General features: G+C 52.1%; 1 protein-coding gene across 1 annotated transcript in view; it reads right to left on the bottom strand.

Moving 5' to 3' along the window:
- Positions 1-759: 759 nt before the first annotated feature.
- The window catches only part of TMEM131 (transmembrane protein 131), a 178,213-nt gene continuing 157,778 nt past the window's right edge, over positions 760-21,194 (bottom strand). The window contains exons 31-41 of the mRNA XM_069583900.1: positions 20,571-21,151; positions 15,832-16,007; positions 12,657-12,784; positions 8,306-8,430; positions 7,966-8,115; positions 5,592-5,757; positions 4,813-4,934; positions 4,614-4,710; positions 3,756-3,853; positions 3,004-3,164; positions 760-1,807 (exon numbers count right to left, since the gene is read on the bottom strand). Of these exons, the coding sequence (XP_069440001.1) occupies positions 1,523-1,807; positions 3,004-3,164; positions 3,756-3,853; positions 4,614-4,710; positions 4,813-4,934; positions 5,592-5,757; positions 7,966-8,115; positions 8,306-8,430; positions 12,657-12,784; positions 15,832-16,007; positions 20,571-21,151 (2,089 nt within the window). The 3' untranslated portion in view covers positions 760-1,522. The remainder of the gene's footprint in view (positions 1,808-3,003; positions 3,165-3,755; positions 3,854-4,613; positions 4,711-4,812; positions 4,935-5,591; positions 5,758-7,965; positions 8,116-8,305; positions 8,431-12,656; positions 12,785-15,831; positions 16,008-20,570; positions 21,152-21,194) is intronic.

Raw genomic sequence — 21,194 nt, 5'->3', positions numbered from 1 at the left:
TCAAGCCTGAGGATGAGGATGCTGAGGGGTCAAAGGCGGCATTTGGGAGTTTCAGGTGATTCTTCCAAAGATGCAAGTTTAGGATTCCTGAGATTTTGCGCTTGCACACAGAAGTGCCTGCTAGGCAGACGCAGGTCCAAGGCCCAGGTCTCCCGTGAGCCTGGCACGCCTGAGCTCTGAACGGACAGGAAGCTGGTGTCCGGAGTCTCAGGCAGAGCACAGACAAGGCCAGGCTCAGAATCTCTCCGGACGGTGTCTCAGCTCACCATGCTGCCCTCCAAGGGAAGGCTGGATTTCTCTGTGGCGTGACTGACCCCACACAGAACGTTCACGTCTAGCATCTCCAGTTATCCCAGCAGAGGCTAGCTTCACAGGCCAGGAAAAGGACGACAGGAGAAGCCTGCTGAAGCAGGCAGCACTTTCTGAGAGATTAAACCAAACTCATGTGTTACGGCCTGTGGAACTTGCCCGGTAACTGTGTGGTCTTTACAGGCACCACCTGGAGGAGCTGTGGGAATATGAAAACTGGAAAAGGGTCGAACACTTCTTTTTAGATGTGTGAGCTTTTTTCCTCTCAAGGGCCTTGAGGGAATACTATGGAAATACTCAGAATTTAATTAGGCCACCGAGCTTCCAGCCACAGCAAGTCCAACTCCATGGAATGAGGCGCTGATAGCATGACTGACTTTAGGGTGAGACAGCTCCAACATATGCATAGTCTGTGTTTAAAAAAAAAAAGACACACAACAAATTCAAGGCTTTTGAAAAAAGCATCATTTATTTCAAAGTACAACATAAAGTTGTATTTTTAAGAAATACACCTTCAATCTTGTATCTCAAGACTTGGCGATGTGCACTTCAGTTCATCTTGAAAATAAATCCAGGTATACAAAGGTTACATACCTCAAGTACAAACAGCACAGAAAATGCAGATGGTCTCAGCCGAATGTTTTAACATTCATTCACTGTTCTTAAAGTTGACTTAACATCTCTGTAATCTGCTTTTAAACCGAGACAGCCTTATTTTAAAAAAATACTCTGTATTTTTCAGCACAAAGTCCTCATACATTTTTAAAATTAGATCTTGGCATATAATATTGTGAAATTATTAAAAAACCAACCTTGGTAATTTAATAAAATTGTCACATGCCAGGACTTCTGAAATCAACTTGAGTTGTCCCCTTAGCTGTAATATCAAATTGGTGTTCACACAGATAGATAAGGTGGGAGGAAGACAGGTGGTGGACAGCTGATAACAGGTAAGGTTTTCAGATGTACAGGTCTTACTGGAGTTTGTGGCTGAGTCCAGGCTTTTCTCTAAAAGCACAACAGCAAATCTCGTATTATCATAATTGCAAGAAAGATCTGAAAGAAGCGAGTGGTATAAGCCTGCCCTGCAGAGATGAGGAGGGTGGGGAGTGGGCAGCAACAGCGGGGAGAGCCTTCGAGATGTCTTGGAAATGGGCACATCATGGTCTAGACAGGGGCCACCACTGTTTTATTTTTCTTTTTTTGCCTAATTTCAATTCTCGTGAGGGAAGTGCGAATTCGACCAGGGGTCTGAGCTCCTCCGTCCGATGGTGGGGCTCCATATCCGCCAGGGGTTGTAGGTCTGGCCCAGGTCGTCGGTGGGGCTGGCGGCAGAGGACGTGTGAGCTGCCGGGGTGCTCTCGGGGCCCATGAGGCTGATGCCCGGCAACGCGCTGGTGGGGCTGGTGAAGGGCAGGGTGCTGTGCAGGCTGCTGGACCAGATGGAGCTGCTGAACGGAGTGGACGACCACAGGCTGCTGGTGCTGCCAAGGATGGGCTGACGAGACAAAACAGACGACGCTGAGCATCAGATGTGAAGGGGGCAGATGGCAAAGCGGTGAAGGTGACGCTAAAGACGGGCTAGAACACAGGCCCCCCTCACTGCTCACTCTAAATGAATGCTCTATGCACACAGCCACCTCAGCGCCCGAGCGGATGGTTCTGAAATTCTAAAGGGGCGCCCACCACAGCCGGTGGGCTGAGTGCAGCCTGCCCGTTTCGGAAGGTGAAGTTTACGGGGCTGTGAGCCGCCCGGCCACCTTTGCACCACATGGAGCTGCTGGACAGGCTGCACCAGCAATGAAAAGAAAGCGACAGTGTTAGCTGCTTAGACTCTTTTATGATCCCATGGACTGGAGCTGGCCAGGCTCCTCTGCCCGTGGGATTCTCCAGGCAAGAATACTGAAGGGGGTTGCCATTTCCTCCTCCAGGGGATCTTCCCGACCCAGGGACAGAACCCAAGTCTCCTGCACTGCAGGTGGATTCTTTTGCCCTCTGAGCCACCAGGGAAGACCCATCAATAATGGCCTGCAAGGTCTCAAAGGGTTCTACCCATTTTAAAAGAACGGTTAAGATGCTTGTAAAACTGAAGCCAGAATGGTTACGAGTAAAGACAAACTTTGGAACTGGGGGAGTTAAGATACCTACTGGTTAAACCTTGTACATCTAATTGAGTTTTCCTGAGGATGAAGAAGTAATCACAATGGGATCCTATTTTTCTGTCATGATTTTGTCAAAGCTGAAACCAGGAATCATTTATTTTTTGTGGCGCATGACCTTTGCAGAACCATTTAGCTGAGAAATAAACAGACGCACCTAGAAATAGCTCGAGCCATGGGCCTCTCAGGACCCAGTATGTGCCATGCTCAGGCACCGTCTGACCTGGAGGTGGCGGGACCCGAGATGGGCCCCCAGTCACCCTGCAGTCTAACTTACAGGTTGGGAGAGGCTGAAATGAGAGAATTCAGAGATCAAGCCTCAGCGTTTCAGCCTTCCTCCTGTAACTTCTGGACCATCTCGGCTCTGAAGAGAACTGACGGTCACTTTGGCAGAAATGAGGACGCAGCAGTGGACGGGGGAGCGTGCCCCCGCGCCTTCACGCTGCTGTTACCGTTTATCTGTCAGCATCACCCCAGGGGCAGCGGCAGCTGTGATGCTGCCTGAGCAGGCAGGCCGAGCAAGCCCAGGACTCACTGTGGCCGTGTGGGTCGGGGAGCCGGAACTGGCTGGCCAGGAAGGGCTGGGCTCTGTGGCTGGCGAGTCCCAGAGGTAGGAGGGGCCGCTGCTCAGCTCATTCCAGCTCCTCTGCGAGGCCTGATTGCACGATCGCGATAACCCGAGCTTGCTGAACACTTCTGGAAGAGAGGAAGCAAAGGCAAGTGTGCGCTGGATCCGGCCATGCTCCCAGGGCAGGTCGGGTGTCCTCTCAGGGGTCTACATCGCACCCACTCCAGCAGCCCCCACCACTCACGGTGGGGTGGGGGGGCGCCCCAGACCCCTGCCCGTGACCTCAGAACCTCACCCACGTCTTTCACTGGACCGTCACGTGCAAACACCATCACAGCTAATAGGAAACCCATCACTGCCTCTAATTCTCAACAGCAAGAAAAATAAGGAGCTCCAGCGTAGCCAGGAGCCACCTCTCAGACACATAACTTTCTTGCAGCTCTTAAGTCAGTTCTGCAGAACATAAGCCAGCGGGGACCTCCACTGCATGGAACAGACCCACTGCACCTTCAGGCTGGGGTGTGGGGAGGGGCCCGCCCAGGGCAGGGCAGCAGAGGCACACCCACCTCCTGGAGTCAGCCCCACGGCCACGCCCACGGCTGCCCGACAGCGCGCGAGGGAAACGCATCTTTCCAACACGGCCACCAGACGGCCACCACAGTCTCCTCCCTCCATCTGTCCATGGCTCATTAGTCATGGTCCAGGGTTTAAACACTCACCACCAGTTAGGTTAAAAGAATTCCCAAAGGCTGAGAACGAGTTGAGGGGTGTGAAGTCAGGGCTGCTGGGGTTGCTCACGGGGCTCCACAGACCTGAGCTGAATGTTGGGAGAGAGAAACACAGCACACAAGAATGTGACGGCCCATGGAGACAGAGCCGTCGCCCACAGCTGCACACACGGCAGGCCCTGCTTCAGCGGGCGCTCGCATGTTACAGACAGCAGGGAGAACTGCAGGCCGCTCCATGCCACGGAGGGCCCAGAGCTCAGGCCACTCTGCCACAGGCTGGGAGCCCGGCTCAGAGCAAGTATTCTGTGGAGAAAAGAGGTATTTCTTCCTTGTCTACCTTTTAGCGATGGAAGATTTATTAAACTGTTTCAAATCTAGGATTCGTTTCCTTGTTAGTATCAAGCAGGTAGAACGGGGCGTCTACTTGAAGTTTTTATTATTTCACTGCGGGAGTTCTATCCAGGAAAGTGAACCGGGGCGGCGCCTGCATGCCACCAGGCCCCCGTGGCTGCTCTGCTCCAAGAGCGGCAGCGCGCAATGACTGCCGGGGGTCTGCTCCCGTGCCCTCCCTCTCACAGTCTGGTTCCTGTCTCTCATGGTGAGGCCACAGCCTTTCCACAATGACTGTGATGACGGAGAGGGACGAGAAGAGCCTCAGAAGGCGGGCACACACCTGCCCCCCTCCGAGGGGGTGGGCTGTGTTGCGGGCACCTCCCCCCCTGTCAGGGGGCCCAGGAGGGAGCAGAGACCCCCACCAAACATCTGCTTGTCATCTAGGGGCCTCAGGGCACACGCACCTGGCCTGAGAAGCCCGCTTGCCTCCACCCCAACTGCGACGGGCCACCATACCTGTCTGAGCCATCGCTGTCAACAGGAGTGTGTGAAATGCCAAGGCTGCTAGAAAAATCTGTTTTGCTTGAAGAGACTTTGGCAAAGCCGTTCCCACCTGTAATAATGGGCTCCGAGTCAGCAGGAGGCAGCCGGGCCACAGATATGTGCCCAGGCCCAAGGCCCAGTGGTGCCTGGTCTCTGGTGCCAAGCCACTCACCTGGGCTCTTGTCATACCCAGCCGTGACCGCGGCGAAAGTGGGGTTGCCATTCTTGCCCGGGAGAGAAGCGGCTTTTGTCAGTTTGTGTTTGCTGCCGCTTGGCTGCTTTGCTTTAGAGTCGCTGGAGGGAAGAAGCGAGGCGAGAGCCCCTCAGTCCTGCTGGCACTGCCCCCTTGGCCCCGGAGACTCGTGGCCCAGGGGCTGGGGCTCCAGCAGGGCTGGGTGCCCAGGCCCGAGACTGCGGTCAGGTGGAAAGTCAGGGCTGTGCAGAGAAGGGGAGGAAAAGAGGCGGGGCAGCCCCTTCTGGAGGGAACAAGGAGCGGGCCACCAGGCAGGAGGGGCCGACCACCGCTGCCGCGTCCCTGCGCCGGGCGCGGGTGAGGAGCCCGGCCGGGAGGACGCAGGGCGGGGAGCAGCACAGGCCCTCAGTCTGTGAGCCGCGCCCCCGTCCAGGTCACGGCCTCACTAACAGTCGGGCTGTGCCTCCCGTGTGCTCGGCTCTTGCAGGCCCTGCCCTGTCACTGCGACCTTCACCCGCCACAGGCTCAGAGCAAACGGCCCATAAACCTGCTTCCTCGACTCTCAGCCCAGCTCGTGGGACTTCATTCAGGAAGGATGTGCTTTCTGGCTCCTGCACCAGACCGTGACTCTACGGGGCCACCCTGAGGTGAGGGTTGGGGAGCGGGGCTGAGCCTGCACAGGGCAGGATGGCCGTCTGCAGCCTCTGAGGGTCCCCCCGACCGGCCCCAGCTCGGCGCGGGAGGGGCCGCGAGCCCACCTGCCCGGGCTGCCATGGACGATGCTGCTGTAGCTGCCCCGGGACGTGAACGGGCAGGGTGCAGCGGGCGGTGAGGGGGAGGCGGGCGGCGGCGAGGTCTGGCGTTGTTTCAGGAAGATGTCTGCGTTGAGGGTTTGCAGAGAGAGTTTATAAAGACTGTCTGTAGCTGCAAATTAAAATGAAAAAGTCTCAATTGTGACATTTGGATTTTTAGTCTTAAAAAACAGTTGCTTTTGATATTCTAACATTAAAGACAGTAACGGAAGTGCTTCTCCCAAGAAAAAACCTACAGCCTTCACATGTGTTGTTTCTCTGCCTTCTGCGGAATCCCCACTGTGACCCAGCTCTGCAGGCCCTTCCTAGGGGGTGAGGTCCCCTCCCGCCTCAGACTGGCAGGAACGGGCAGGTGGAGTCTCTGCCTGGACCTGAAGACCCTGGACTACTACACAGTCCCAACCTCACAGGTGTGGGGCCGGGAGCACCCCAGCTCCCCCAGGGGGACCCTTGCGCTCTGTGGGCCTGCCTGGTCCCTGTTTTACAAGGATACTCTATTCCTGCTGCCCTTTAAAGCACAGCTGTTTCAAAAATTTAAAACAGAAAATAAGAGATTCTGCACTCACTCAATGGAAACACATAACTTATCAGGAACAAGTGCCACCCTGCACATCCGTCACGTGTGCCCTGGTGCTGTGGCACGAGGTGCGAGGAGAGGGCTTGGCCTCCACAGGCTCCGTCTCTGGGGGACCCTACTCACCCAGCTGCCCTGGCACGACCCCTGGCCTAGCATGCCACTAGTCTCCTCCCCCAGCCCGGGAGGCTTTGCCCAGCTCAGTGTGTTGCTCCTCCGGTCCCTCTGGCCGGCCTTCGAGCCTGCAGAGCAAGGATGGGCTGCTCTGCTCTCTGCCCACCCGGTAGGGCCTGTACCCCTCACTTTCAGAATCAAGCTGGCTCTGTGGGTGGTTCCCCTTCCTTCCAGCATTGCGTGCCTCTCCCAACAGGCAAGGGGCTGGGGACCAGGTGAGCTCACGTGATCCTGGCTGTGTCCAGGCCCCCCCTCTTCAAAGCCCAAGTTAGTTTTCCCATCTTCAGCTGTGCACCTGCCCCAAAAGCTCTCCCCACGCTTCCGCCATGGGGCCGGCCCCTATTCACCCACCGTTTCCACCTGTCCCCTCACCCTTGCTCGCTGGAAGAATCTCCGCTCCTCGCCTGCCTGAACGTCTGCTGACCTGACGCGCACGTCGCCTCCCTGCATAACACCCCCAGGCTTCGCTGGGCTTCACACAGCCCAGTGAAACGGCTCCCTGGGAACACGGAGTTTACTCCCTACACTGAAACGCAACTTCCTCTGTGGGGAAACGGCCCCCATCACAGGGTACAAACCGAGCACCAGTGTCCTGTTGAAACCTCGGAGGGGATCTAAGGGCCTGAAAACAGCAGCCTGGACCCCGGGATGACCCAGAGACTCGTTCAACTCATTTCTTGAATGACCAGGGATTTCGGAGTCTCTCCCTCATCTCAGGCAAGAAGAAAGTACTAAAAAGGCTCCAGAAAGTTTCATAGCAAATACGGGGCTGCAGGTTTTAACCCAGGGAGTGTCTCTCTCCAGGGCGTATTTACTCAGGCTTGTGCTCAACGCCTACCTCACCCAAGTTGTTTGCCCTCATTCAACTCACTGGCCTCCAATCACCCCTCTTCTCTAAACCCCTGTGACCTCAAACCTGGTACTCACCCCTGATTTTCCCTTTGCACATGGGCCCAATGGAGGCACTCTGATACGGTGGCTGAGTGCAGACTGATCAGCTTTACAGGACTGATCACCAGTGCCCTGCCCCCAGGCCCTGGCTGTGCTGGTCTCTCCTCCTCCAGGTCCTATATATCTAGAGCTTGAGGGCTTCCACCCTATTCTAGGAGACAGTGCTCCTGCCACGATTTCCTGCAGGCTAGACCCAGGGAACAAGGTCAGGAAGCTGGTGAGAAAACTAACGCCTTCACACAGGCTGTCTTCGGAGAAGATGTGGTAAAGCGGGAACCTTCTTACACAAGGGGTTACGCTGGAAACATACGAGAAAGTAACCAGGTGCCGGGATGCCCAGCCCTTCTCGGGATGGTTCACTGCTCTATTGGAACTTTCCGTGTCGTGCAGAGGGAAGCACGGGGGTGGTGAAGCAGCTCCCTGAACTGCCTGACTGCTCTGCTATGAACACTTACTCTACGGCCGATCACACTTAACTACTCGCAGGCTCTTTACCAATGTGTCTGCTGGCTGCTACGAACTGGCTCCAGCACACAGACCCTGGGTCTCCTCTGTTGGTCTCCCTGCAGTGTTCCCGCCCAGACCCGGACGCGCTGTGGGTGTGGGGAGCACTGTACTTACAGCTGCCGGGCTTGTGAACAGGCACGGAATCCCACTCTGGCGGTGGAGAGTCTTTTTCACCTTCTGAGCTGCTGGTGTTGCCTAGTTCTTGACTGTTTGGGAGAAACTTTGCGAGGGCAGGTGGCCTGCTCTCCACTAACTTACTTGTACCTGTCCAGAATTCAGAAAAGAAAGCCATGACGGAGGACCATCCCTTTCTTTCAGGCCAATTTCAAAAAATGTTCTGATGAGAACAAGAATCCATCTATGCCTGACGACTTCTGAATACTGTGAACTCACAACCAACTACTACTCATACAACGAATCGTCAGACCACCTGTACGATGAGAAAGGAAAGTACCTTTCATTTTCTGGGAGCTTCGCGGTTTGGATCCACTGGTCAACGTAGTTGGAAGAGGAATCTTGGTTGGGAGATTCCGGCGCTGTTTGCTCTCCAAGGGGGCAGTATACGGGAGCTCTAAAGAACTGAAAGACAACCGTGGATGGGACATTCAAACACAGCGCTTTGTTTCAGAGCTGAGGGGAGAAGTCACTGATCCGGCTACAATTTCAACAGCTTCTTTGACTCATTTGGCCTCCTGATGCATTATCCACCCACTGTCCTGAGGGCTGGCCGCCTTCCAAGCACTTCTAATACAGCTCAGAAGACATGGACAGACTTATCCTCTGCTATTCTGACAACAGACAGGGAACGAGGTCCATCATTTAATGGCATGCAACGGGTCGGAGCGCCGACCTCAGACAAGGTGTAGGAAGCTGTTCGCACAAACTAGCCTTGTAGGAGCTGCTAGCCACAGTCATTCTGCTCATGAGCGAGTCTCACCCCCCGGAGCCTCCTCACCCAGTGTGTGGGCTGCCCGCAGCACTCTTGAATATGGGGACTCTGAAAGGTCTCAGACTTAGAGCTGTCAAAGGCTCCGTGACTCCAAACTCTGAACCCACTTTCCCATGGAACCCATGCAGTGAGCCAGGGCTAAGCGGACCAGGCCTAGTTCCTGGGTGACCCACAAATCCCCTAAAGCCCACGGCAGGGCGGCAGGACTCTCTTATTTGCCTAAGGTCTAGGCCGAGTGGGTAGGGTAAATATTCTTCTCTATTCTTGAACTCAGGGTTCATCTTAGGCCAAAACTTAAATATTATTTTCACTGATCTATTTAGAGTATATTACTTCTAAAATATTAAGAGGTAAGCTTAACATAATAAACATGTATAAATAGGACAATTAATTGGCTCTGAACTTCCTGTCAGCAAGGTAAAATGGGAGACAACTTTAAGTTTTAAGGGCTATTTTTAAGTTTCCACAGCCTGATGAAGAAAACACCGAAGTCTGCTGAGAGAGAAGTGATCTTTAGGAGAAATGACCTGGGGAGACGGCCCACATAAGGCAGTATGGTGAACAATGGAAACCATGAACCATAAAACCCTTCTCCACAAAGTTGCCTCCGTGCTGCCCACCAAGATCAAGGAGGCCTCTCTGTTGAGAGGAGCTAGACTGATGTGGCCCAACAGAAGGACGCCTTTCAGCTGAGGGAATCCAGTGGCCCCTTACAAGAATTACTCTAAAAATCATCAGTGGGCTCTGGTGACGGCCACAAAGCTGTCGGTTCAAGGCTGAGCTGACAGCTGGCTTTCCACTAAAAAACTTCACAGAGTTCACGGATCAATGCAAAGGTTCTTAAAGTGGGCAGTGTCTGACATTTCCCACCTAGTGCACTTGCTGCCCTAGCCTCCAGGGGTGTCACTCCGACCCAGCACTCTGCCCCCGACTCCCTCACAGTCCCGCCCTTCAGGTTCTTAAAGCGCCACAGCCTCCTTCCACTACCCCTCCGAGTTCACCCTCCTAGCGGGTAGCAGATCTCTGCTGGGCTCTGGGCCCAGCACCGTCCACCAAGCTAGTTCACACCAGACTGCAAACGTGAGGACAGCTCAGACTTTCCAATGGCACCCCAGAGTCCATCACTAGCATGCGCCCCCTCCTTTCAAAAAGGTAAGCAGATGACAGAAGAGTGGTATATAAAGCATGATTTCATAAATTTTAACAGAGGTGTTTTATAAACGTTATATAAGGTAGTTGGTCACAATCATTTTCTTTTCATTCTTTCTTTATATTTCACAAATTTTCTATCATAAATTGTTGTTACATTTGGAATTAGTATAAAGGCAAAAATCCAAAGGGCTCGGTCCACCCAAATGAGTAGAATTTTAGGTGGGCTAACGAACTGACATGAAAAAATGCACTGTTTATGGGTGAGACTATTAAGGCTACAGTTTTATAAATCTGGCTTTCTACTTATGATTGACAAAGAGAATTTAAAAAGACCCTTTAGAGCCTATTGGTTAAACTGTCTTCTGGTAATGATCTCTGTTAACTACATACATCAAGAGGACATGAGTTGAGATTCCCCTGGTGATCCAGTGGCTAAGACCCTGTGCTCCAATGCAGGGGGCCCGGGTTTGATCCCTGGTCGGGGAACCAGATCCCACATGCTGCAACTAAGACCTGGTGCTGCCAAATAAATAAATGAAATCTTTAAAAAAAATGTGAGTTCTCACTCTGCCTCCTGACTGGGGGCTGGGGAGTAGGCAGCTCTAGGTCTGGGAATACCAGCAAACTCCCTCAATACCCCCTGCAGAGTTGTGGTATCAAGCAGAGTCTCACAAATCCTCAAAGTCAAATCTGCTAACAGTCAACTGACTTCCTAAGAAGATCAGATACAACAGAAGTCACTGGAAGAAGGATGAGAGGATTCATGCATTTGTACAATCTGTTTTAAATGTACTGAGCTCGGGCATCAAGGAGAATGAATGGTGTCCCTATGGGGACAGTCACCTATGGACTGGTTTCACTAAGATAATCCTCAGAAGCTGGGCTTTTAAACTTATGATCCTAACAATGACAGCACAACATTCCATTCTCACAAGATCTCAGGATATGTAAAAATTAGGGTGTTTCATAATTTGCATTTTTCTACTTTCAACACATAGTGAGGACAGGGAAGCCTGGCGTGGTGCAGCTCATGGGGTCGCAGAGCCGGACATGATTCAGCAACTGAGCAACAACGCTTTGAAACATATCATCAGTCAACTAAGCCTGAAAAAGGCCCAGAAGAATAATCTCTAGCCACTTGGCTAGGGCTGTTATTCCTGTCTTGGGGCGCCAGAGTATTAGCATCAAAGTGTCTCAGGCTGATTTCCCCTCAGGGCAGAGTCAAGTGCATGAGCCATTATTCCACTTGACACTGCTTCTAACCAGGTCAGATTGTTCTCAACAAACTGTGTAGCTAGGCCACTTCAACTAACATTTTGCACAAAAGGGTAACTTTAAGTATAAATACTCCATTACTAATATTGCCATGTACTGTGTTGCTTCTTAAATTCAGGGACAAGGTTAAATTTTTATGCAGTAATCACTAATTTCTGATTAGGTTCCGGTTCTACAGGACAAGCTGGCCCTGTCGAGTTAAGCTGTATCATCTAGGGACAGAGTCCAGTTTACTGGTGTTTTTGCAGAGTTCAAGCTTTATTCCTAGAATCCGAGTAAGAACAGACTTTCTGCAAAGCTACGGTCAGTTCTGATGACAACAAACCATGTCTTCCTTTATTAATTTATACATAATCCCCTCCCACTTCCTGGGTTGATGTCCACTTATCAGAGAGGAAGGTCAATACTGGCTTCCCTGCAGAAGGCCATCTTTGTTAACAGCTCTAAAACCAGGATTAGTTTATTAGACCCAAAGTTTAATGAAAGTATGAAGTAACCTTAGGAAATAATAACCCAACAGTTCAAATCATTCATTTCCTTGGGGAAACATTTTGTGGGCGCCCTCCCTGTGGGGCCCAAGGACCCTGGCCCAGGGGACTGGACGGGAGCTACTTCATGGCAACTGTCTGGTGGTAATATCTGCCCTGAGCACTTTGTTTTTTTTAAAGGTAAGGATGTACGTGCCATGTATTAAGCTGCTTCAGTTGTATCTGGCTCTTTGCGACCCTTTAGATTGTCCGTGGAGTTCTTCCGGCAAGAATACTGGAGTGGGTTGCCATGCCCTTCTCCAGGGGATCTTCCTGATGCCTCTTGCGTCTCCTGCATTGGCAGGCAGGTTCTTTACCACTAGTGCCACCTGGGAATCACAGGCTAAGAATGAATTTTTCCAAGTTTTACAGCCCTGGAGCCCAGATCCCCATGACAGCCCTGGGTGAGTGAGCAGACCCAGAGCTCCTATGAGAGAAATTACGCTCATACCTGCGGCTGGAACATCAAGTCCATTCTGGGCAGAAGTGAAATGGCTCTCTGCCTGGGAGCAAATCACCAACTGTATTTTTCTCCTCCATTCCTTCCCACCCGCCCCTATTTTGGCTGAGCCACGTGGCATGTGAGATCTTAAGTTTCCTGTCCAGGGGTTGAACCCATGCCCCTCGCAGTAGAAGCATATGTTTTAACCACTGGTCCTCCTCTTTTTTTTTTTTTTTAACAAGTTTTAACTCTGGCTTTTGTACGTCTGACCTCAGAAGCATGTGCCTGTCCCTCCCCAGTGACAGTGAACTCTGGGCAGCAGAAAAAACCCAGAGGAACACAGCTTTTGTTGCAAAAAACCCCAGAAAAGCCAATCAAGCAGACAAAACCGGTACTGAGTTCTCCCCAGTAACTTCTCTTACTTATACCTCACTTCTCTGGAATCATACACTTTTCTCACCTGGGTTTCACATCTGCTGGGATTTCTTTCTTAACATTTAAGAGTTTTTTGCTCTTCTGTTTCACTTGAGACATTTCGTTTTCCTGTTTTTCAGGCATGGCTTGTTTTCCCTTTTGCTTTTCTGTGTCCTGTAAAAAAAAAGGATACTTAATTGCTGAGTAAGATTAAGAATGCCTGATATAGTCCTATTTGAAGGCAGAGACACAACACCAAAGATGGAGAAGATACATATATCACAAGTATACAAAGGATAAGCTCGTTTCTTCAAATTGCTCTCAACTGTGGTTCTGTCAATTTTCCAGCCTTTGATTTAGAATAATTATGTTTTACTGGGTCTGAATTATAAGGCATGTCACTTAGAATTATACTCACATCCTGACTAGAGTAGAAGGTGGCGGCGGGAGCAACAGATTGACAGCCTGTTTTTAAGCACTGGGGAGCAAAACCTTGTCCTTTTCACAGGAAAGTTAAGGCAGGACTGCAGGAGAAAGGGACACGCTCCTGCTGATGCTCCACATCCTGTGCAGGAGGAAGCCCCAGGGGGGGCAGACAGCACAGGCGTCAGCGTGCCCAGGTGTTCACGGTAACACACGACTGTCAACAGCACCAACAGTAGCTGGGATGCCAACAGAGGCTCACCATCCAGGGGGCCCAGCTATTCACTCACTCGTTCAACCATCCTTCCCTGGTCACCCCGCTGGTGTCAGGCAACAGGGTTACCAGGAGGGCCCAGTTCCTTCCCTCAAGGATGGTAGAGTCTAACAGGAGGGAGACACCAGACACAGATCAACTTGCATCTTCATGCAGAAATGTTCACTGGCTGGGACTGGAGCCTAGAGGAGCTGTCCCGTCAGCTGAGAAGGCCACAGCCCAGGTGCTGCTCAGCGCTGTGCTGCTCGACGAGCCCCGCAACGCTGCCCCTGGGTCCTAGTTCAGGCGCGCAGGGGAACTGCACCTGGCGCTCCCGACTAAGGGGAAGCTGCCGCTACGCCCACACATGAGCCCAGGGGCTGGTCTCTGAGCAGGGCAGGCACCATTCAGGCACCGGTGACCCCGCCTGGAGCCACCTGGAAAGCGGGCGTGCACTGCTCACGTGCAGAGACCACACACAGCATGGGCAGGAAGTGAAAAAAGAAAACCAGAAACCTGGTGCTGTGTCAGGGCGCACAGGGCCAACTGCGGGGAGACACCCTCGGCTGAAGGGCAGAGCTGCTGGGAGCGGTGGAGAGCTCCCACCAAAGGGCAGGTGAGTGTCCACGCGACAGGGTCAGGCTGCAACTCAGGCAGCCTGGATTTTCACAGGTCACACAGACCCATCCACCTAATGGCAGAGAGGGGTACAACGCCCTCCTGCCCCAGCACCTTCTGAGACTACGCTGAGTCATGCAGGAAGTGTTCCCGGACCACTTGACTCATCGGGAACTTTGCAGACCGTGAGCCCCCTGAGGACAGGAACCTGGCCTTTTTGTCCACGGCTGTTTCTTCTTATGTTCATGGCTGTTTCTTAAATGCCCATTATGTAGGTTCCCAACACGTGTTTGCTGAGTGCATGGGGAGAAGAGGGCTGGAAAAGACACATGTGCAAGAGCAAATGACCTGCCAGGTTTGTAATCTACCTGGGAAGAAAGCACACACAACAGGCGAATGCATCAGTCACAAAGAAACGAGAGTGCAGACACTGGAGGCCAGAGTGCTGAAGGGGCACGTTCCCAGCGGTCTAGCGGTTAAGACTGAGCTTCCACTGCAGGGGGCACCGGTTCAATCCCTGGACGGGGAAGTAAATCCCGCATGTGACTGAAAGCAACAGCAGCAGCAGCAACGAGCGCTGAGGGGGAGGAATAAAAACTGCTCAGCAGGGAGAATGGCAACAGGCATGGAGGTGGCCGGTCCTGAGCAGCGTCTATGAGAAAGCGCATGACGGGGCAAGAGAGACCAGCAGAGATGAGCTCAGAGAAGGGAGAGTGTTGGCGGGGGTGGGGGCAGAGTGCTGGAGAGGCGCTCTGGAGGAGTGCTCAGGCAGATGCTGGAGAGGCAGAGAGAAGGGGCAGCAAAGCTGGGGAGCAAGTCTGTGCTGAGAACGCTGTCCGGATGCTTAAAGTGCCTCTGCTCTTCCTTCTTGGTTACTGATGCATTCGCCTGTTTTGTGTGTGAAACACACACTCTAGTTTCTTCCCAACTAGATTACGAACCTGGCAGGTCATTTGCTCGCGTGTCTCTTCCAGCCCTCTTCTCCCCATGCACTCAGCAAACACGTGTTGAGAATCTGCGTGCTGGGTGCTTGAGAAACCGCCGAGGACAGAAAGGCCAGGTTCCTGTCTCAAGGGGCTGAGACCCCACTTGAGGACCACGAGCTGGCCGTCTGCTCCTCTGCAGCAGCTGGCACAGAGTGCCAGCTCCAGCCATAGACAGCGCTGAGCGGGCCCAGAGCAGCTGCCAGGCCTCAGGGTTGCACAGGTGAGGGCAGCGACAGGAAGTGTTACGTGCAGACTCGACTTTAAAAGTTAACAGGTGAGGATGACACTGCTGGAGGTCTGTAAGAAACGATTCCTTAAGCCACCAGATTAAGACTGAAACAGAAATGCAGCCCCACAATATTAAAGGCTCTATTTGGCTCATTCTAAATTTGAAATATGGTTGTTTAGAAATAAAAAGGCCCAAAGGGAATTACACCCTTACTTTTCCTCATACCTTATAACACATGCTCTCCGACGCAATCACAGCAGTAACATCACCCTCCATCTACCGCACGGCCACGGTGTCCAGGCATTTGGCAGTATGACCCCTGATGCCCACAACGCCCTTGGAGCTGAGCGTGGGGAGTGAGGACGCCATCCTGGTGTGCTGGGAGAGTGCTCGGAGCGTGGGGACCCCTGGGGCCTGGGTCACAGCCACCGCTCTACCTGCTCCCAGGGCTTACTTGGTAGCAGTGGTGGTACAACAGGACCCAGCCAATATAATCAAAGCAAAGCAGTGTGATTCCTTCCCATCCTTTTTTGATGCTTAACATCTGGGACAGTTTTCATGAGCCAGAGTGGTCACTAGTCCAGACAGGCCCTAACTTTCCGATTCCTAACTCTTCGACCTTATCAGCAGGCTTCCTGACTCGTCCCCGGGGGAAAGGAACACATTCTCGCCGGCCACTCTGCGCCCAGCCCGCCCCACGAGGCTGGCCTACCTCCTTGAGGAGAGGCTCTGTGTCTGGGTTGGAGGTCTCTGTGGTGGTGGAGGAGCTGTCATCGTCGGCCAAGGAGTCCTTCAGCTCGTCCTCCAGGGCCCTCCCCTTTCCCTTCTTCTCCTTCTCCTCCTGCTTCTTGGGGGGCTTCACCTTGCGCTGAGGAGGCTTTCCTTTCCCTGGGGGTGAGAGTCAAAGTAAAAGAACCCTTGATATTAAAACAGCTTGGAAAACACAGCTGTTCAAACGGTTTTTTTGAAGCAGCTGAACTCTGATTAGTAACGGTTTCTCTGTTTCTCTTCTAAAGCTTCTCAAATTAACATTTGACTTTCTGATAACAATATTTTACAAGATCAACAATTTTTGAGACATAAGTGATATACAATAAGATACACCCATTTTAAGTGTACAGTTCAATGAGTTTTGTCAACTCGCTAGTTTTCACAAATCTGTGTGTCTCTAGAAGACAGCTGATCCGTGAACAACAGGGGGTTAATCCGCACGCAGGTTACAGCCGGCCCTTGACATCGGTGGCTCCTCTGCAACCAGACTCACCCAACAGGGAACCCCGTGGTATTGTAGCTTCTACTGCTGGAAAAAATCCACGTAAAAGTGGACCTATGCAGTTCAAGCCCTTGCTGCTCAAGGGTCACCTGTACTCTTACATCCCCGAGATGATACGGTTTTGAGAAGTCAGGGAAGTGGGAACCAGAGATCCCGTCAAGCCTCTCTGGAGACGGGAGCTTGGCGCTGACACGGCACGAGCTGCCACGTGTGTCACTTGTGGGGTGCCGAGAACCCTGGCGGCCGAGTACAAATTCCGGCCCTCCCGTTGGTAGCTCCTTGACCTTGCCCTCTCATCTGCAGATTCGGGGAGAGGACCTCACAGTCCTGTGAGGAGGAATTACAGGAAGCCACTGGACAGTGTCCAGCCACTGCTATGTATGGGCAGAGGGTAAAACAGAGGGGCAAAAGGCCTATTATTTTAACTAATATGGACACTCCTAAGACAGACAAGAAAACAGCCCACAACATCTGAGTGCCTGCTGCACTATAGCGCTGTGTGTCCTGGGAATGCGGCAGTGAAAACCAGCAGCATAATCCCTGCCCTCAAGGAGCGTCCACCCTAACCGGAACAGAGCAGCAGAGAAATCCACGGGAGGATGCCAACCCCCTGGACTACGCCCATGAAGCCACCTGGGCAGGCGGGCTGGGCACAGCTGCAGAAGCCACATCTGCCACTGTTGAACCCATTCTATGTCACTTAAAAATGCGTCTCCTTAATATATGTTCTTTAAAACCCTGATGCCTTACGGTGACTGTTGATGGACGCCAGAGACTCAAACTTTTGAATTAATTTTCTCCAAATCACAGAGTTACAGTAAGTGGCAGAGCCTGGCCTCGCCACCCCATGGCACTTGGCGCCCCCCACCTGCGATAAGGCCGCCCCTCAGACTGCCAATGGCAGACAGACACCAGGGTGGCGACAGATCCCGCGGTTTCTGCAGTGAATGCAGACACTGCAAGCAGCCGCACCTGGCTCAGTGCATTCTCGGGTTTTAACCCTCATTCCAGCAATGCGCCCAGCCAGTCCCCAGGGCTCACATGTTACGGGAGGAAAAACCAGAGAAATACAGAATCTAGGCTGTCCGGCTGCAGAGGCCCTGCTCAGGCCAGCCATGAAAGGAGCGTATTTCTGGGGGCCCTCTTCCATGAGGGGCAGTGACTGCAGGGGTGATAGAGAAGAGACAGGGTGTCTAATTCATAACTCGTAACTTGGATGTCTAACTCCAAGCTGTCTAACCCAGAGAAGGCGAGGGCTGGGGAGACCCTGTTCCTATGACAAGGGGTCATTCTCAACAGTCTAAAAAAGCCAGACTTCCCTGAAGCTCGTTACAAGATTTCTTTGAGATTTTGGGGAGGGCAGGGGAGAGAACAGGGCACTTCTGCAAAGAGAAGTGCCGAAGAATGGAAAGAAACATTACATATTTAATGTAAACACACAGGCTATTTGGCAGGGGTGTTGGGTAAGCTTTAGAGAGATGATAAAGATTCCACCAGCTGATGGTTTTATGATATATTAATACCACTGTTCCACAAGAGCATCCAGGCGGCACTACTGGTAAAGAATCCGCCTGCCAATGTAGGAGACGCCAGAGATGCAGGTTCAATCCCTGGGTCGGGAAGATCCCCTGGAGGAGGAAACGACAACCCACTCCAATATTCCTGCCTGGAGAATCCCATGGACAGAGGCGCCTGGTGGGCTACAGCCCATGGGGTTGCAAAGAGCTGGACACGACTGAGCAAATGAGCACTATGGCACTATTCTGCAACCCCAAGATCAATGCCCGTCTTTTAAAGTTCATTTAAAAGACTGATTTTCTACATGTATGTTGAGCTTCAATAAAAACACTTATTGAAGAAAAAAACAACACGAAGACCTGGCTCATTCCTTCTTTCCCAACAGCAGTGCTGGGAAGGATATCAAAAGGGGTGGCTGCTCATGTGAAGCCAGAAGTCACTGTCTCTTTGTGGCCTCAAGAATCACCTCCATCATTGAATAGCTTTTAGTAGGTCAACCCTAGGACCACTGTGAAACGTAAAGAACATTTTTTTAATTTTAAAGTTTATGTTCTAGATGAAAAAATAAAATAAAATAAAATAAAGTTTATGTTCTAGATGAATGACCCTGAAAAGAAAAGACAGGCCCATTGTATTGGTGTCAGAGGGCTGTCTTAGACCAAGGAACAAGGGGTTCACTTTGCCAGAGCCTCTCTTCGTGCTAAGAAAAGATAATATATATTTATTTTACTTATGCTCCGGATAAGGGAAAAACACATTATGTAACCAGATCTAATTTTCAAAAGAGGAACCTTAAGCATCCATTTAATATTACTGTAAAAATTACCCTAAAATATGTAAGCTCTATTTACTCATTATCGACCAGGGAATTTTTGCAGAAATGAATGCCAGTGGCTGGCAATTTCTTATGTAAGTGAATACGGAAACATTTCTGGTCAATAATGTGTTAGGAAAATGAGACAACAACAAAGACGATTTCTGTGTAAGAAGTTAAATATTATTCAAGACTTTTGACTATTTTATAAACCCAAATGCAAGTAATTCTATGAAGACTGTACAGAACTGGAATTAAGAGATTTTCTAAAACTCCTGGACTCTGTAGGGTCAGGTTTCTTTTGGCCTCTCAGGGCTGCCAAGTACCCTGTTCAAACCAATTCTTGGTACATCAGTGAGGGGGTACTGAAATAGGCTTAGAATAACATTAGCATGGCTGCCACAGAAGAGAGTAAACCACGAAAAAGCTCAGGCTGTAAAGGGAATACACTGAGATACAGCCAGAGGCCGTTCACCGTTTTTCACATATGGACTCCGGAAGTTACAAAGAAGCCCGCCTGTGCATGTGTGGTGTGTAGGCTTCTATGAAGGCAGCCCAACGCCACGCTCGCGTGGAACTCTCTCAGCGTGGCTGAGCTCACTCCTCATGAGGACGCCGCAGAAGTGATGGGAGGTCACTTCCAAGAGTAGGTCACAGAAGATGGAGACTCCTGTCTGCCAGCCTATTCTCTCTCTCGAATGTTTGCCTGCTTGCTCTGGTAAAGCCACCTGCACTGAGCTGCCCTACAGAGAGGACCCAACAGGCTGCTGGCCGTGGTCAGCAAAGAACTGAGACCAGCAGTCCAACAGGCCACGAGGAACTGAATCCTGCTCTCAGCCGCCCAAGTGAGCCTGGAGGCAGGTCCACCAGCCTTAGCCCCAGGCGACACCTTGACTGGTGAGAGCCTGGCGAAGCTGTGCCCAGAGGCCTGACCCCCAGAAACTGTGTTAGTAAATGATGGGGGTTAAGCCACTGGGTTTTGGGGCAATCTGTTGCTTAGAGACAGATGATTAATACAGCACGCACGTATGCATGCTCAGTCATGTGCGGCGCTCTGTGACCCATGGACTATAGCTCGCCAGGCTTCTCTGTCCGCGGGATTCTCCAGGAAAGAATACTGGAGTGGGCTGCCATCTCCTCCCCCAGGGGATCTTCCCGACCCAAGGATGGAACTCACGTCTCCTGCACTGGCAGGCGGGTTCTTTACCACTGAGCCGCCTGGGGTGAAAACAGCACGAGGCGCTCTAAAGCAGGAGCGAGCACGCTTTTTCTGGGAAGAGCCGGACGGTAAGCACTTTCAGGTTTCCGCCCTTACAGCCTCTGCTGCTGCGGCACGAAAGCCGCACAGACAATGTGTGAAGAACAGGCACACTGGTCCCGAGGACAGGTGATGACTCTGTCCACGGGCTGTGGTTTGCCAATCCCTGCTCTAAAGCGCAGGTTGTACAGAAATCCTATTTTTGGGTCAAAAGGAAGATGACTGCCATTTTACCACTGTGTTAAAAACCATTTTAATGATGGGAAAAAAAAAAACTCAACCTACCACTGTAACATAGTCATCACAGGCAATGAAAATGAAAACAGTAGATGTCCAACAAATTCCTGAATTTGCTAAGTGTTTAGTACTTTGGTAAAAGAGATATGGGTGTCTTTTATGACACTCGGATACTTCTATTTGCATCTTGATGCGAAAGAGCTGAAGTCCAAGGGCAGAGATGAATGTGAGCCAGAAGAACACCTGCTAAATTAGCTGCTCACCACAATTACGACTGAGATAGCTCCCTACACACGCAGTGGCTGTCCCCTTGAGTGTCACGCTGTCCCAGAAGTGAGGAGGTATGGTTACCTTTGCTTTTCGACAAGGGTGAAGGCGGCTGCTCTGTAAACACGTCTAGGGGCGGGGCGTCGTGGTGCTCGAAGTCTTTGTCCATGGCTTCGATGAGACTGGTGATGTCCGAGTCCTCGGAGCTGTGCCGGGTGCTGCCGGGGAGCTCTGGGCGGGGCGGGGGCGCGAGGGGCGCAGGGGACAGCCTCTCGGGCTGCGGCTCCTGCTGCTGAGGCACTGGCGGCAGCGGCGGGGGCGCGTGCTGCTCCAGGGGGCTGTGGCCGTGGTGCTGGCCGCTGTGCTGGCCCTGTCGGGCCCCCTTGGACTTCCGGCCTGCGGTGTGACCCTGGGCCACGCCGTGGGACTCCAAGACCAGCGGGCTGGCTTTGCTCGCCGCCTGGGCATTAGTCCTGCCAGAGGCACTCGCACTGTTTTTGGCTCTGACGTTTTCCACGTCAGCCGAGTTTCTATTGCTGTGACTGCTGTGCGGGTGGACCGACGGGCTACACTGCTTATGACTCCCTGCGCCGGGCCGGGAGGCCGAGCCACCTGCTCCACAGAAGCCCCGACTGTGACTGGAGTCACAGCTGAGTGTGTTCAAGCTGAAAAAAAAGGATCAGGAAGAGCAACCTATGAGATCTAAGA

Source organism: Ovis canadensis, chromosome 3, assembly GCF_042477335.2.
Source record: "Ovis canadensis isolate MfBH-ARS-UI-01 breed Bighorn chromosome 3, ARS-UI_OviCan_v2, whole genome shotgun sequence".
NCBI lineage: Eukaryota > Metazoa > Chordata > Mammalia > Artiodactyla > Bovidae > Ovis > Ovis canadensis.
Note: the sequence above shows the minus strand (reverse complement) of the source record. Positions and strands in the feature narration are given on the sequence as shown.